Source organism: Hippopotamus amphibius, chromosome 3 (genome assembly GCF_030028045.1).
Source record: "Hippopotamus amphibius kiboko isolate mHipAmp2 chromosome 3, mHipAmp2.hap2, whole genome shotgun sequence".
Lineage (NCBI taxonomy): Eukaryota > Metazoa > Chordata > Mammalia > Artiodactyla > Hippopotamidae > Hippopotamus > Hippopotamus amphibius.
In genome coordinates, this window is record NC_080188.1 from 27,873,739 (window position 1) to 27,890,097 (window position 16,359).

Here is a 16,359-nt window from a genome sequence, read left to right on the forward strand (position 1 = left end):
CCAATTCACAGTCAACTGAGACCAGGAGAAGTGAACCACTGTGTGGAGGAGGTGGAACTGGAACCCAAGCCACGGGATGGGGCTCCAGGCGTCGCTCCTGGCCTCTGGGCTGTCTTGTCCTGGAATTAGGTGGGACCAGGGTATTATTCCTCCTCTGTTTTCTCATCTCCGTGTGGAGCCCCAGAATGCCTCCAGATTTTCTCTTCATTTGACATTATCCGCTTTTTGAGACTTTATCATTTTGTGAGGTGACATCCTTGGTGTCCTCAGCAGTGAAAACCCACATTCCTTGGCGTCACGTGCTAGCTGTGTTAGGGACAGCATCCCTCTACAGCAGCCATCTCGTGAGGTAGATATCACTCATTATTATCAGGGTTTTACAGATGCAGGCACTGAGGCTTGGAGAGGGGCACGCTGCTGGGAGAGGCAAAGCTGAGACTTAAAACCAGACAAAACTATGGAGCTCCGTTCTGACCGCTGCTCCTTCACAGGATGCCACGGGCACGATCGTTTCTCCCCCACCCACTCCTCCCTTGGGCAGTGAGCACAAGAAGAAGGCAATGACAGAGAGGTTTTAGGAAGCTCCACCCAAGGGCGTGATGTGCTACTTCCAGAGTCCCCTCTTTTTCCTTATCTGGTGAAGGCCCTTTGCAGGATTTACACCAAGTTCTTTTTTTGCTCCTGCTTTTCATTTAAGGAGCAGTGCCCTGTCCTGTGCCTCCTACCTTCTTTTTCAAACCAAACATCACCACCATCTTCTTTCAGCTCACATTTCCTCCAAAGCCTCCCGCTACCTGATTGTCTGCCTAGCTCAGTTCCTCCAACCAGCGACTACAGAGATGGAAAAAAACGATTACAAACTAAACTTCTGATGTTTTCCCCACCACTCAGAGACTGCTTTTGGCCATATCTAATCTAGTATTGAAGAATTTTTGGGACACAGTAACTGCTGAATGATAACATTTACAATCAGAAACTTCCTCCGTTTATCTTTTCAGATTAGAAGCTTTTGAATGTTCCTTTATAAAAGAGAAAATTAACTTGTAAAAATGCACGCAAGGCACAGAAGTAAAACACAAATGCATGTCTACTGTGAAAAATACTCAAAGGACACAAATGTATTGGGAGTGAGATGTTCCCTTTTCTTAGTCCTCCTATAATATACTGCTTCCCAGAGGGAACCACTTGTTAGCAGTTCGGTTTTTGTATTTCCCGAAAGTTTCCTTTGCATATAGACAGTATGGTTTAAAACTTAACCTCAGGAGTTCCCCGGTGGTCCAGTGGTTAGGACTCCAGACGTCCACTGCTGAGAGCCTGGTTCGATCCCTGGTCAGGGAACTAAGATCCTGCAAGCTAGGTGGCGCGGCCAAAAACAAAAAAAGCAACCAAAAACCCCCACTTAACCTTGAGCAGATCCCACACAGGGCCCAGCATCAGGAGAAGCGCCAGCTGCTCATTCTGTGAGAGCCATGGAGTCCCGGATGCGCCTGCTTCCTCGCCCATCGTGGCCAGAACCTCACAGAGTTCCTGACACCTGCCGCTGGATAGTTGGGAATGAATGAATGATTGAATGAATGCAGATTGGAGACACAACAGGTTACTTCTTTATTTTAGAAAAGAGTGATCTTTGCTTTAACGATCATTTCTTTAGGGCTATTTGCCATTTTCTTCCTTATTCAAATTTAAACGTCTAAATGAGTGGAATGGAAGAAGCATCTGAGGTCTCCAGTATTTCAGCACCACGAAAGGACCGGTGTTAGGTGGAAAACATACTTGGACAAAATAAAGAATGTTGGGGTCTAGAAAACCTGCTTTGATGACATCTCAAAATTATTCCCAGCTTCACAGTTTTCTCATAAAAAATGACTGTTTTGTAGAGAACTAAAAGCAGAGACACGTAAGTGTTTTGGTTTACATTTTATTTCCTCCACCTGTTTAATCCACACGCCACTGTTTTGCAGCTTTATCTCTTTATTACAAACATCTTTTAGAGATGCTAGAAGTTTCCATGAAATATACACCTACAAATATGTGGGTTCCAAGCAGTTCATTTTTGCTGTAGTTCTTATATAATTTCACTCTGTGGATCTAGGTTTTTCCGTTAGGGCCAGAAGGAAGAGTTAGAGCCACAGAAAAGAAAGTTTTATACTTTAAAAGAAATGTGAAATCACAAAAGTCACAGGGGGTGGGGTTCCAACCTAGACTCCCTGGACCAGGTATCTTTACTGGGGCCTTCCTTTGGGAGGAGAGGAAACCTTTCACAGGCAGACACAGCCCTCCAATCAACCTCTCTCCCACTCCTGTTCCAAGCAGGCTGGCAGCCCTGCCCAGTAAGCAAACTGGAACAATGCAGCCCTTTGTAAAGGCAGGAGATTTACAATACAGGCAGACAATCAGCACCGCCCTAGCTGCTACTACCCCTCCCTTTCTTGCCTTTTCAGAAATGTCTCTGATCGAGAGAGAAACAAAGCCTCAGATCCCATTTGCAAAGTTCCCTCCTCAGCTACACAATCTTAAAAACGAAACTTTCCTCACACTCATGATTCTAAAGCATGTCTAACTTCTCCTTGAGCAACTGCAGATCAAACAGTTTGTAATCTACCAACACTCACCAACAGGCACTTGTTTAGAATGAATGAATATGCAGGTGGAATCAGAAAGATCACAGAGAGTTAAGGGTGAAGGGGAATTATCATGAATTAGGCCAGCTGGAAGGCAGTTTGATGCCTTTAGGAAAAAAATTTTTTTTCCTTTTTTTTTTTTAAGAATCGCAGCAATCCCAGCAAAGTACTTCACTGTGTGGTTATCAAGACCCTTTGGGCAGAATTCAGTCATACCCATGATTAGTAACAGGGACGCTGGTTTGGGAGGCATATCTTGGATGGAGACAGATAATAGTGTTGGGATTTTCAGCTCTGGTAGGTCTCATCTTCTTAGCAGATGCTCAGATGCCAAGGTCTGGATGCAGCCGGTCAGTGGCAAATAACAGCTCAGGGACGTTAAGTGGCTTCTGGAGTCGCGTGGACAGCACGATTACCTAACAACAGGAGGAACAAACACACCGCAGACAATTAGGAGAGCCAATCCCAGTTTACTAGATGATAAGAAATAAAATACAACACATTTCTTTGGGGGAAGGCATGGAGTGGGTACTATGGAGAAAAAGGCAGAAGGCGGCAGCTTGAATGCCACCAGATGCTAGTGTCCAGGATGGAGGGGGGGGTGCACAGGCCGGGAAGGTGGGACGATGGGGCTGCGCCTGCCGAGCTTTTAACCGGTGGGCACTGAGCAGAGCCGAGCCCAGCCACCCACTTCGCTGCTGAATTGAAGTTGATCAGACTGTCGCTTTGTGATCCAGTCATTTGACCGCAACATAATGATCTCTTCCTCTTCTAGGGAGCCTTTGCTCCTTCAGGGAAAGCGAGAAGGTACATTCAAGAGCTGGATATTGTTGTGGGTGGTGATGATGATGACCGTGTTAGTTTCCTAGGAGCCCAGACGTCACTATCAGAAAGTCACTGTCTCACAGTTGTGGAGGCCAGGAGCCCAAGACCAAGGTGCTGGCAGGGTTGGTTCCTTCTAAGGTTTGTGAGAGAGAACCTTCCCTCTTAAGCGTCTCTATGTCTTCATAGTGTCTCTACGTGTCTGTCTCTGTCCACACTTTCCCTATGATAAGGACACAGTCATATAGGATTAGCACTCACCCTGATGACCTCATCTTAATTTGATCACCTACAAAGACCTATTTCCAAATACAATCACAGTCACAGGTACTAGGGGTTCGGACTTGAACATCTTTTGGGAGGGGACACAATTCGACCCATAACAGTGACGATTACCTAATACTGGTTAGTTCTTATGATGTGCCAGGCACTGAGGATGATCTCATTGAATATCCATGTAATCTTCATAACAACCCTATGAAGTAGGTACATATATTATTCTCATTTTACAGATAAAGAAAATAAAGGACAGAAAGGTTAAGCAGCTTGTCCAAGGATACACAGGAAGCAGTTAAGTCAAGATTCCAACCCAGGCAGGCTGGCTCCAGCATCCAAGTGTCTGTCTGGTCACTTCTCCATCATCAAGAGCTCTGGGAAGGCTGCTGACTCCCCTAGTCCACAGGGACCCCTGGGCCTCTCTGGACTGTCATCAGGATGTCCTTTCCTGCTTCCCCGAGACTAGCCCATTCTGGGCAGATTTCCCTCTGCAGCACTGGGAGAGCTCATTCCTCAGGGCTGGGCTGGGGCAGTGATGCGCTCTGTCAGGCTGGTAAGGTTTTGCCCAGGCCGGGGTTGTACACGTGGTAGATAAGGAAGTGACTGTGGGAAATGGGAGAGTCAGATGCCAGAGCCCAGCACCTGAGTGCTGGGGGCCACAGGCCAGCAGCAGGCCTGGGCTTCAAGGGGCCACACTGCCTCCTGCGGGCGAGCAAGCTGGCACTCCCACCTCACTCTCTTCCCCTCCTGCCCCCCAAAGCTGTCCCAGGTGGAACCAAACCAATGAAGTAACCAACTCACTCGCCAAAACCAGAGCCCACCCTCCAATGTGGTGGAAAAGCAGAGGGAGGGGACGAGAAAAAGAAGCACTTTATAGGTTTCTTGTTCTTGTTAAAAATGATGGTGTTTAAAACAAAAATTAACCTTTGAAAGCAGTGATGTTACTTTCTTTTGAAAGAGGATTATCCTTGAAAATGTATGGTTAATGTCAGCCAAGTCATATTTTTGGAAGAAAAAAATACATTGCAACATGTGCTCCCATTTTTCCTTGAAAGCCATGTGACAAGAGTTTGAGGGCAGAGAATGAATATTAGCATCCCCTCATCACACGGTGTAGACACCATCTCAATACGTGGCTCTGCAGAGGGTCTCTGCTCACTCCTCGGAGTCTCCTAGGCCACGTCCAACAGATGGTTGAGAATGGTGGCGCCCAGGCCAGCATGCTCGTCAGATGCTAGTAGAGTCCAGCCCCTCAGCTGACGGGCTACATGCCCTGGGGAAGGTCATTTCACTTGGGGCCTCACTCTATCCAGCCCAGAAGAAAAACAACAGCCCCAAGCTTGTAGCACACTGGCAAGGATTACATAAGGCCAAGTGTGTAGAGCACACGAGGTGCTCAGTGATTCTGAGCTGCTATTTTATTGTGGTTTTGTGATTGGGTCATAGGCCTTTTGAATCTTATAAAAGCTAAGAACTCTCTAGAAAAATACCATATGTTCATATACACAAGATTCTGAAAATAGTTTTAGGTGAGGTTTGTGGATAACTAGGATTCAGAGACCACAAGTTAAGAAACCCTTATTTAGATATTTTAAAAAATGCACACATAAAGACAAAAATCCTTTGCACATCTGGTAGCAGACTCTTGCAAGGTAGGAGAGGCCAGGGGAGCTAATGGCCACAGGCTCCTCCCCTGCCCTCGTGCTTGCCAGGCCCCACCACCACTGACAGCGCCTGGGGTCCTTAGTTCCAATGCCAAGACGGTGGATCCCTCTCTCGCTAAGGTGAGGGCAAGTGCAGTGGCTAGAGTGAGTCCCCAGGATGCTAAAGTCTTATTAACAGGGTTGAGGAACTTGGAGGGAAAAGGCTGTAGACTCGGTTGATGTGGACACTTCTAGAGCGGGGATAACTAAGCCAAAGAATCCATCACCCTCAGGTCACGTGCTGGGCTTTCAGTCATGGCTGACAGTGACTTGTGGATTTTGTCACCTCCACCCAACTGGAACCAAGGACCAGGATGCTCACATCTAGACAAGTGGGTATTTAGACAGCCTCAGGGCTAAACCAGAGGGTGTCTGGGGCATGCCCTGTGGAGGGCTGAAAAGAAGGAGGTGGAAAACAAAAGGCAGCCTGTGACGTAACTGAGGGGGTCTTTGAGGAGGGGTGGAAGCTGAGACCAGTGGTTAAGAGCACAGCCTTAGGAATGTTCAATCTGAGCTGGGCCCCAGCCGGCCGCCTGCCAGGTGATGGGCCCTGGAGAATCTGCTTAGCCACTCTGAGCCTCAAGTTCCTCATCGGTAAAGTGGGAACAATGATACCCACTCGTATGATTATCAGGAGGACCCACTGTGAACACACATATATAACATTCGGCACAGTGACAGGCTTGGGGCGGGGGGGGGGGTGTTAAACTGGTCCCTTCGTGCTCATCACCATCTTCATGACTCTTCTCCTCTGCTGCATCCCCTCTACTCAGCTCACGGCAGTCCCTGGCGCCGATGCAGGGGAGCTAGAGGTGCCAGAGCCAACTTCCCCAAGTGTAAACCTGATCGCATTTACTCACAGGCTTAAAATTCCGACTGCCTTCTCCCCACCCTTTATAAGCCTGACCCTCTGCTGTGGAAAAGAATAAAGAAAGAATGAAAAGAAATGAGGACAGTCTGAGAGACCTCTGGGACAACATGAAATGCACCAACATTTGCATTACAGGGGTCCCAGAAGGAGAAGAGAGAGAGAAAGGGCCTGAGAAAACATTTGAAGAGATAATAGGCAAAAAATTCCCTAACCTGGGAAAGGAAACACTCACTCAAGTCTAGGATGTGCAGTGTCCCATACAGGATATACTCAAGGAGGAACACACCAAGACACATATTAATCAAATTGACAAAGGTTAAAGACAAGGAGAAAATATTAAAAGCAACAAGGGAAAAGCGACAATAACATACAAGGGAATCCCCGTAAGGTTATCAGCTGATTTTTCAGCAGAAACTCTGCAGGCCAGAAGGGAGCGGCTCGATATATTTAAAGTGATGAAAGGGAAAAACCTACAACCAAGAATACCTAGCAAGGCTCTCATTCAGACTCAACTGAGAAATCAAAAGCTTTACAGACAAGCAAAAGCTAAGAGAATTTAGCACCACCAGAGCAGCTTTACAACAAATCCCAAAGGGACTTCTCTAGACAGAAAAGGCCACAACTAGAAACAAGAAAATTATGAATGGGAAAGCTCACTGGTAAAGGCAAACACACAGTAAAGGTAGAAAATCATCCACACACAAATATGATATTGAAACCAGCACTTGTGAGGAGTGTACAAGTGCAGGATATTGGAAATGCATTTGAAATTAAGAGACCAGCAACTTAATCTCATATATAGACTGCTATATCAAAATCTTGTGGTAACCACAAACCAAAAACCTATAAGCTTGACCCTCTTAGACAGCATTCAAAGACTTTAGAGTCTGATGGCTACTCAGCACTCCACACCTCACCCCCTGGCCACCACACCCTCCTCACAACCGGTTCCACATTCCAGCCACCCTAAATGATTTGAAGTTTCACAAATGGGACTTTGGGGATGCTTCTTCATCTGGAACGAGAATTCCCAACTCTTTGCCTGAAGACCTGTTAGTCATCCTTCAACAATCTGCTCAGGCATCACCCCCTCCCAGAGCACCCCTCCCTGAAGACAGAGGATGTTCCCATGGCTATTGGTATCATACTGTGTTTCTTGTTTCCTTGGGTGCTGGCAAAGTGTCTGATACCTAGCAGGTCCTTGATATAGTGAGTTAGCCAATGATTGATTAAATGAATGGACGAAAACAAGACTAGGAAGGAGGCAGTGAGTTTAGCTACGGTTAGCAGGAAGTTTTTCACACCAGGAGGCTCTGGTATCTCAAATAGCTCTACGTAAATTTGTTTCAGTGGATTCACCTGAAAATCCATTTGTCTAAAATTCCTATTTTGAAGAACAAGCAGGATTGCACAGCTGACACTTCCTTTACAGTATAATAGCTGGTGATCTGTAAGCATTTTCACATTTTAGGCGTCTTTTGTTCTTCAGGATGATTTTGAGCATTTCCTGTTTTTAGCCTATTCAACTAAAAGCATTTCTGCATTATTTGACTAAAATAGTCCTGAAAATTATAAAAAATTAGCTAAATGGGGGTAGGGGAAAGGCATTCAAAAATGAGAAAGAAAATGCTTAAAGCAATCTGAAATTGGCCTGTCAGATATGAAATGTAAATTTTGTAAACATAGTCATGAAATGTGTGATTTGAGCACACATTAAGCACTAGAGAATTCCTTTAGGACTGGCTTTTTCCCAGGCAACCGAGGGCACTGATGAAAATTTCCATCTGGGAAGCAAGGATGGAAGACACCAGGGTACCTCTGAACCAAGCCCCTCAAAAGCTGCCTTTGGGGCTCCACGCAGCTGCTCTACCCCAGTTGGAAGAGGGACAGCTTGTCTCTGTGCTCAGCCCGCCCTGGCTCCTGCAGGAGCTACCCAGCCTCCTGGCTCTCTCTCCCCTTTCCGCTTCTCCGGGCCATGGCTATAATTTGTAGGTGCCAGCATCTTCCGGTTCTATTTGTGCAGAACAGGGAGAAAGCCTGGCAATCCAGGGTTTAGACTCCATATCCCTCTGATTTCTATCATTGTGAAGTGAAAGGAGCGGGGGATAAAAATAGTTCCTCTCTATTTTTCTTTTAAACTTGGGAGAAGCTTCCCAGTAAAAGCAACTAACATGCACAGGCACCGACACGCATGTTCACCCAGCTGATGAACTGGTTTCTGAGCACATGTCATATTCGAGGCACCACCCACCCCCATTAGCACAGGTGCTGCATGCATACACACAAATACACACGTGTGTTAAACATAAAAGGTGTGTATTGTGAAACCAGTGAAACAGTGGATTAATTAGACATGATTGAGCTTTCTGGAAAACTCATTGCCTTTGCATGGCCTGAGGGGTGAGGGTGCTGTGCTTAGGCTCTCCTAAAGAACTTGGTGATATTTCAGATGTCTTGTCACTTTTGTCCCTCCTGATGGTTGTTTAAAAAGAAGTCACTTGAGGGAAAACAACAAGAACGAAAACCTTCCCTTGCAAATAACTTCAGCATTGTTAAGAGGACTGCTACAAATATCAGACACATGAAGTATGCAGGAATGAGGGGCACTGTTAACAGGAATAATATGAACATGGGTAATGCTGTCGAATATTTCAAATGACAAGGCCCTAAACTAATTCAGGTAAAACATTTTTTAAATATCCCTGACATTTTTCTTAGCGTGAGAAACTTCAGAATAAAGTAAATGTAGACCCCAAACCCCAAAAACAAAACAGAAAAAAAACAAAACCAAAAACAAATCACTTGACTCCTCTCCTTCGGCACTTGCATCAAACTTTAGAGTAACCCGGAGCCAGGGTTTACAGCCAGGATTTAGGTATCCTTGAACCTCCACAGTTGTGCAAAATTGTGTGTGTATGAGCATACTTCTGGGTCTACTTTTTTTTCTTTTACATTCTCACTAGATTTTCAGCTCCAGAAATGCGGACGCACAGGAAGGCGTGGCTGGGCAAGGGGCACTAGCCCATGAAGAGCCGTGATGGCAGGGTCGGCCTGCCCACTTGGTCTTCTTGTTTCCTGAGCTGGCTTCTCCCTGTATTTTCTGGGAGGGTCCCTCCCTGTTATTTTCCTCCCACAATCGCGGGCTTCTGCTGGCTTCCTGGCCACACCCAGCTACAGGGTTCAGCCCGCAGAGCTGTCTGGAGTGGGAGAGGCCAGTGCTGGGCACACCTGCTCCAGAGCCAGGGCAAACCTTCAAGGTCTCCTGCTCATGGCTGTGGCTGTTTGGAGTGGGGTTGAGACGTTGCCTCTCTGATCCTTTTCTTTGTGGTCAGGAAAGAGGGGCTTCTCCAGCTGCCTGCTTTCTCTCATAAGCACGTTTACCAATAACCATGGGCAGAGAATGGAGAAAACACACCCATCTTAGAATACGACAACCCTGCTTTGGGACTAGCAGATGCTAACGTGGTTGCTGGAATCCACTGTTTCATGCTATCCATGTCACTTTTTGCAAAGGAGAATTCATTTCTGGATGTGCCTTAAGTGGCTTCTATCAGCAGTTTCCTTTGAAGAGAGGACTCCCGAGTGCCTCACAAATCTCAGTGCACCAGCCTACTCCTCCAGGTGGGAGTAGGAACTGCTCGCCTTCACCACCCCCACCCCAACCCCCACCCCAGGTATTCCCATCACAGCACCTGCCTATGTTTCCGGAACACTCACGTCTGGCTGGAGCTTCCGTGTTTAATGTCAGTCAGTCACTTACTATTAGAATGTAAGTTCCATGAAAACAGGAAGGAGTCTGGCTTGGTCACCGCTCTAGCCTCAGCACAACGAACAGCGCTTGGCACGGACTAGATGCTCAATAAATGCTTGCTGGATAATCGACTAATCCAATTGAAGAGATTGTAAGTTCCTGTACCTGAGTCCAAAAAGCACCCATGTGGATATAGATTAGTTATGGATCAGAGCAATTGATACACAAGACAGAGTGGTTTTAGTTGTCCATACTCTCAGAATCAATAACAGGTTGGTGTAGTCTCCAGAAAAGCTGCTTTTATCTTATGCATCAATAATGCAAGTACAGTTGCTAGTATTCAATAAATAATCACAACACCTGGTGCCAGATTGTGTTTGAGGGGCTGGGATTAAAATCAGTGCAAAGTCCTGAGGCTGGAGGGGAGCAGGCCAGCAGAAGGGTGGTAGGAAAAGAAGGCCCAGCGGCAGGTAGGGGCCCTGGCAGGAGGAGGAGGTGGCCCCAGTGCCTCTGCACGGATCAGCCTACAGCAAGGGAGGCGCTCGGTTCTGAGCGTGAGAGGCAGAGACCAGGGGGCCCAGGCCGGCTGTTCCAGGAGCTGGGGTGCTCAGGTCCACGGCACGGGCTGGGGTGGGGTGGCTGGAGGGACTGAAGAGCCTCAGGTTGGAGAAGAGCGGCCCTGGGAGGACCTGTGGAGGTGGGATGAGCCTGCTCTGCTCGTAGGTTCTGTGTGGCCCAGGAGCTAGAGGCAGCACTGGTGAGCGAGAGCTTCGAGGGGGCGGATCTGGACTCGTCAGGAAGAAACAGTCCTGACAGCCAAGGCCTCCAGGACTTCGGTAGACTGTGTGTGTCGGGGCGGGGGGGGAGGGGTCCTCATTACTGGGACCTCTAAGTGCAGGCTAGATTTTAAAGACAGAAGTATTAGATACGCATATTATTGCTGTTTACATTGAGGTCAAGTCCGAGTCACTCTCTTGGTCGCCAGCTGTGTCTTTGGGGGTGTGTTGGTGCACAGGTTCAGAGGAACCTGCCCCTTCAGTGCGTTCCCAGGGGTACTCCGACAGACGTCTAAGCAGGCAGCAGATCTGGCACACCTGCCTTTTTGTGTACAGCTAGAGCGGCCAGGCCTCATTCCTGCTTCTTCTCTGAAGGCCGGGAGCTGGTCATGTCTCAGATCTGGGCTGCCTTAGCCGCCAGCCTGCTGAGGTCCAAAAACGGGAGACGTGCCTCCCCAGGTGTCGCTCCAGCAAACAGGCAGGTAACCCACCTCCTTTCACAGACTTGGAGAGGACGGGCACTATGGCAAATAACTCCTCTCTGGAATCTTCCCAGGCCCTGTTAACTCTTCAGGGGGAACTTTTTGCACAAAGGACAAGCCGCAGGCAAGGCTGCTCCTTAAGCCCCAAATTCTTTGAGCCGCTCTCTCTGCAGGTGACTGAGCACAAGGTCGGTCAGACTGTAGCCGAGCCACGGAGCCACTGCGGATTCTGGGTCTCTGTTGTCAAACTCAGGTCACACGGCTTTGAAAACGTCTGCATTTTATCCTTTTAGAGTGGGGATTAACACGTCTGTCAGGCTGTGTAACAATGCATCACTGTTCGGAAGAGCTAAGAATTTGGTTCACCATGTTGGGGCAGTGAGAAGCGTGCTTTCTGATAAGAAAGAATGTTTTGCTCAAATAGATCCTGAGCACTGCTGATAGAGAGGGTGTGAGACGAGGCAGAATTTACCACTTTAGCAGAAATTCCAGCAGCCAGGACCACGACAGGTGTTAGTAACAGTAGAGATGCTCACAGCCAATGACTGGTCCCTGCCCTGCTTGGGAACATACCGTGGCTCCCTGGGTACCCAGGTCCCCTTCCGAAGCAGGGTGTCTGAAGACCCTCAGAGACCAGGCCTTCTCTACATTGCCAGGTGGCCCGACAACACCAAGCCAGTTCTCCTGCCTCAAATCAAGCCATCGGACCACAGGCTTCCAGAGCTCCTGCGCTGTGCTCAGGCCTGGGAAGGCCCAGCCTTCGTCCTCGAGGAATTCACATTTGCCAGAGGGGCTACATCCGCAAACAGGGAGCCGTCGGCGAGCCGCCCAGAGCCGCACTGCAGAGCCCAGATTACGGACGGCCGCACAGAGGAGGGCCCCTCGGTGGCGGAGTGCCTTGTACAGGGTGGGTGGAGATGGGAGACAAGGGCACCTGTGCACTCTGCCCCCACCCCGCCCCCCCAGCAGCCAGGCACGCTGGAAGGCCACCAGGGTCCTGCACCGTTGCGGTGGACAGTTCCCCGCAGAAGCCGGGGTCCCACACGGGCATCTCTGTTGCTTTCTCGGAACCACAGAAAGCAGCTGGCTGCATGCAGACACAGCCCAAAGCTGAAGATAGCCCCCCCCCCAAGGGGTGGGGGCGGGACAGGGCGAGGGGGGCTCCCTGTCCCCCAGCAGGACAGCTCTGAGGCTCTCTGGCCCCCGGAGGACAGAGCCTCGGTGGCCCACAGCAGTAAGCAGCCCAGCAATGCACTCTTTTCACAGCCGCCCCTGCCCCACCCCCCCATTGCCTGAATGAGAAAACTAGGGCTTTTCTCACGCTGACCACCTGGCTAGGGAAAGGCAGAGGGAAGATGCGAACTCAGGCCTGGAAAACCAAGAGGGCTGTGTCCTAACCGCTGGGCCTTTGTGTGGGGACCGAGACAGGACCTGGCAGGAGGCTACAGAGAAGAAAGGTACTAACGACACTTGTTATTGTCTTGACCGTGTGCCTTCCCAGACGCCTGCAGCCCAGTCCTCTCTCTGCCACAGGGCAGAGATGGTCCCCAGGAGTCACCCTCAATTGTCTGGAGCCTGGAAAGCAGCAAAAACTCATGAGTAATTAAGAACTGATTGGACGCCAGAGAAGGCAAGCCCTTTAGGTGTCAGGAACAGCACTTCAGCCCTTGCCGCCCAGAGGGAGGGGAGGTCTTCCCCTTCCCTCCATCCACACCAGGTCCCAGCCCTGGGACAGGCGGAAGATGCGGGGGGAGAGAAGGCAGGGGGATGGAGATGGGGGAGACTAATGAGGGCCCTGGCCCACCCTTCCCACGCGTCTCTCCGGCCTCCCGTTCAGATCAAATCACTGAGGACTCAGTACCTGGGTTCCTGGCTTCAGGGACGGCACAAGATCTTTGATCATTTTGGCTTCGGAGACTGTGACCCCGCCCACCACGAAGAGGATCAGGAGAGGGTGGTCGCTGGGATGAGGCCGGCTCACCTGCAAGACAAACCACCCCCAGCGTCAGAGGCGTCTTCAGGTGAGATGAGCAACCCTTAGAGAGGCTATGATGTGTGAGAGGTCAGATGTGTCAGTGGTCTGTGAGCCCACTGACCAGGAACAGGCACAGCACGTCACCTTCCTACAGCCCTTTAACTAAATACTTTATTGAAAGGAAAGTTAAAGGAGTGGGTGCTATTACATAAGCAGAGAAGACGGAGGGCAGCTTTCCCTTCCTATTCAGCCTGCAGGTCTCGGCATCAGCGTGCTCCCGCCTCACAGAGCTCCGCGCATCTCCTTCTAAGCACTTGCCACAGCCTGGGGTCAACGTCTGTTTACATATTTGCTTCCCTGATGGCTGTCTCCTCTAATGGAACATAAACTCCGTGAGGCGGCGATCTCGCCTGCCTGGTTCACTGCTAAATTCCCAGTGTACTGGTGCAGTTTCTGGCTGAGAGTAGGTGCTCAATAAATGTCTGTGGAATTGGTGGGTGGTCAGAGCCCCGGGGAGGGGGAGGGGGAGGGGGAGGGTGGACAAAGATGCAAGAGCCCGGAGCCCCTCCCTTGAGTGCAGACTTCCCGCCCTTACCTTCTGCAAACTAGCCTCAGCTGAGGACCTGCTCTGTGTGGAACGCTGCACTGGATGTCACGGGGAATTCTTCCTGGTGCCTTAGGATTTCACCAGTGAGGCAAAGTATTATGAAAAACTAAAATGTCTCCCAGTGACCCCCCAGGAAACGCATCATGCCAACACGTGGACCTAGTGACTAACGGAAGGGGACAGAGGGGCTTCCTGAAGGCAGTGAGTTTGAGCCCCACCTGGAAGCCTGGGATGGTTCGGTGAGGAGTGGGCGGAAGTGGTGTGAGCCAACTGCCACACGCAGGCGGTCACCAGGCTGGCAGCCCGGCCAGCACAGCAGCATGCAGTCATCACGGAAGGATGCTGCCGGCGGCCTGTACGGTCACTGAAGCCGGAGGTGGGAGAAACAGGCGTGACTCCAAGCCAGGAGAGGGTAGACAAAGGCGGTGTCTGCACTCACTCACACCCACTAACACACAAGCCATGTCTGGGCCAAGGGACGGTCCCCAGGAGCAGCAGGGTGGCGCAGCAGGCAGACAGGCAGAGAGGAGGCTCTTTCTCTTACTCCGGCTCCAAATCCTTTCTAACTTGATTCTTTTGACTGCCTTGCCTAAGCACACCCACTTTTCAATGTCTTATTTTAAAAACACTTAAAAAGGTAATATGTTATTTCCAGTTATATAAGTTACTCCTTGGCTTCTGGAGAGGAAACTCAGGGTGGAGAGGGAGGGAGGGAGAGAAACAGGGGGATGGAGGGAGAGAAACGAAAGGCAGAAAGAACAAAGGAAAAGTAGGTCTAAACTTTTTCACAACAGGTTGTGGTGAATACTGAAAAGAGTTGCAAGACACTTTGTTCTTTAGAAAAAGACTCTGGAGGCCTCACCCCACCCCCCAATTTTCTGCACTGTAGCTCCATCTGCATTTGACTGCCTTTGTTGACGGCTGTCTCCCAGTCCACATACCCTGCACCCACGACTGTCCTCTGCTTTTGTTCCACTGTTCCCCTGGAACTGCTCTCACTGCCGTCACCAATGGCCATCACATGTAGGAGTTGGTAAGACAGTTCTTCGTCTTCATTTAACTGCACATTTCTGTGGCATTTGTCACAGTTGATAACACCCTTCTTGGCTACCACAATAGCACTCTCTCTGGGTTATTACTTTTACCTTTCCAATGGTTTCTTCTCAAATTCCTTCATAGGTTCCTTTCCTTGGTCTGCCTTTTAAGTGTCAATGTTCCTTAGGGCTATATCTTTGGCCCCTTGCTTCTCTCACTTGAGGACCTCATCTACTCATATGCCTTCAGTAATCTTTTATATGCTTCCCAAACCTGTCTTCAGCATCGCTCCTGAGTCCCTGTGGCCATCCCCACCTGGGTGCCTCCTGCGATCCCGGCTTTCAGCACATTTCAAGTTTGAGGCGTGATCTTTCCCCAAGTCTATTCCTTCTCTTGACTTTCTAAGAGCATCGCCACCTTCACAGTCGCCTGAGCCCGACCCCAGAGAGTCATCTTGGACTCTGCTGTCTTTTTCATCTCCCAGATCAAGTCCTGTGAATGCTTCCCCCTCTCCCTGATTTCCACTGTCCCTGCTCCGGTCGGCTCTCATTCCTTCTTTCCTGGATTATTGTTTGAGCCTTCCAGCTTGTCTGCCTGTCCCTGATCTGGCCATCACCTGCCCTCTCCCCCATCCAGTCTCCTCATTCCTGCCTAAGTAAGCTTTCTAAAGTGCAAAGATTTATTATTGAATTTTTGTGCATTATCTTATCCGATTGTCAAAAATCCTTGGGAGGCAAATACAATCATTGGTGTATTTTGCAGATGGAGAGGCTGAAGTTTACACATAGTGACTAAATAGTGGAGCCAGGGGCCAAACTGCAGAGGCCACACTCTTAAACACCATCACACACTCACATTCTTTCTGGGGAGTCTCCTAGCTCTAAGGATAAAGTTCGGACTCCTCCATTCAGTATGTAAGGCTCTTCTCACATGGCTCTGCTTTATGCCTCTATTTTCATCTCTGCCATATACACTGTTTGCTGGGGTCACTCACAAGGACTTGGGCCACCCATAAATGCATGGTATTTTTTGAAAAAACATTTTGTTAAATATATAACACTTTACTAAACATTTGCACTGAAAAGAGCATTTACCACAAGTGTTCAGTTCAATTTATTTTCACAAACTAAACAGACCCTTGTGACCAGTACCCAGGTCAGGAAACAGAAAGGCAGCATTCGGGATCCCCACTCAGGCCCCCTTCATGGCACTACCTCGCCAAGGGGTAGCTGCTGTCCTGACCTCTAGCCACTCGATGTCGGACTTTGGATTTTTTTGCTCAATGATACACCCTGGGGATTTTCCATATTAGTAGGGAAGCTCTGTGGTCCGCAGGCATTGGCTGGGACCACACCAGTGGGTTCTGACCTGTCTGTGCCCAGGACATTCCAGTTATTAAACAGTGAGAGCACTACCGGCATCACCTTGTTTTCTGTGGCA

At 49.2% G+C, this 16,359-nt stretch overlaps 1 protein-coding gene across 3 annotated transcripts in view; it reads right to left on the bottom strand.

Moving 5' to 3' along the window:
• Positions 1 to 1,900: 1,900 nt before the first annotated feature.
• The window catches only part of SCFD2 (sec1 family domain containing 2), a 371,083-nt gene continuing 356,624 nt past the window's right edge, over positions 1,901 to 16,359 (bottom strand). For 2 of the 3 annotated variants that reach the window (XM_057726429.1, XM_057726430.1), the window contains 2 exons: positions 13,164 to 13,283; positions 1,901 to 3,037 (listed from right to left, as the gene is read on the bottom strand). In XM_057726429.1, the coding sequence (XP_057582412.1) occupies positions 2,945 to 3,037; positions 13,164 to 13,283 (213 nt within the window). In that variant the 3' untranslated portion in view covers positions 1,901 to 2,944. The remainder of the gene's footprint in view (positions 3,038 to 13,163; positions 13,284 to 16,359) is intronic. The other variant, XM_057726431.1, reaches the window with a different exon arrangement.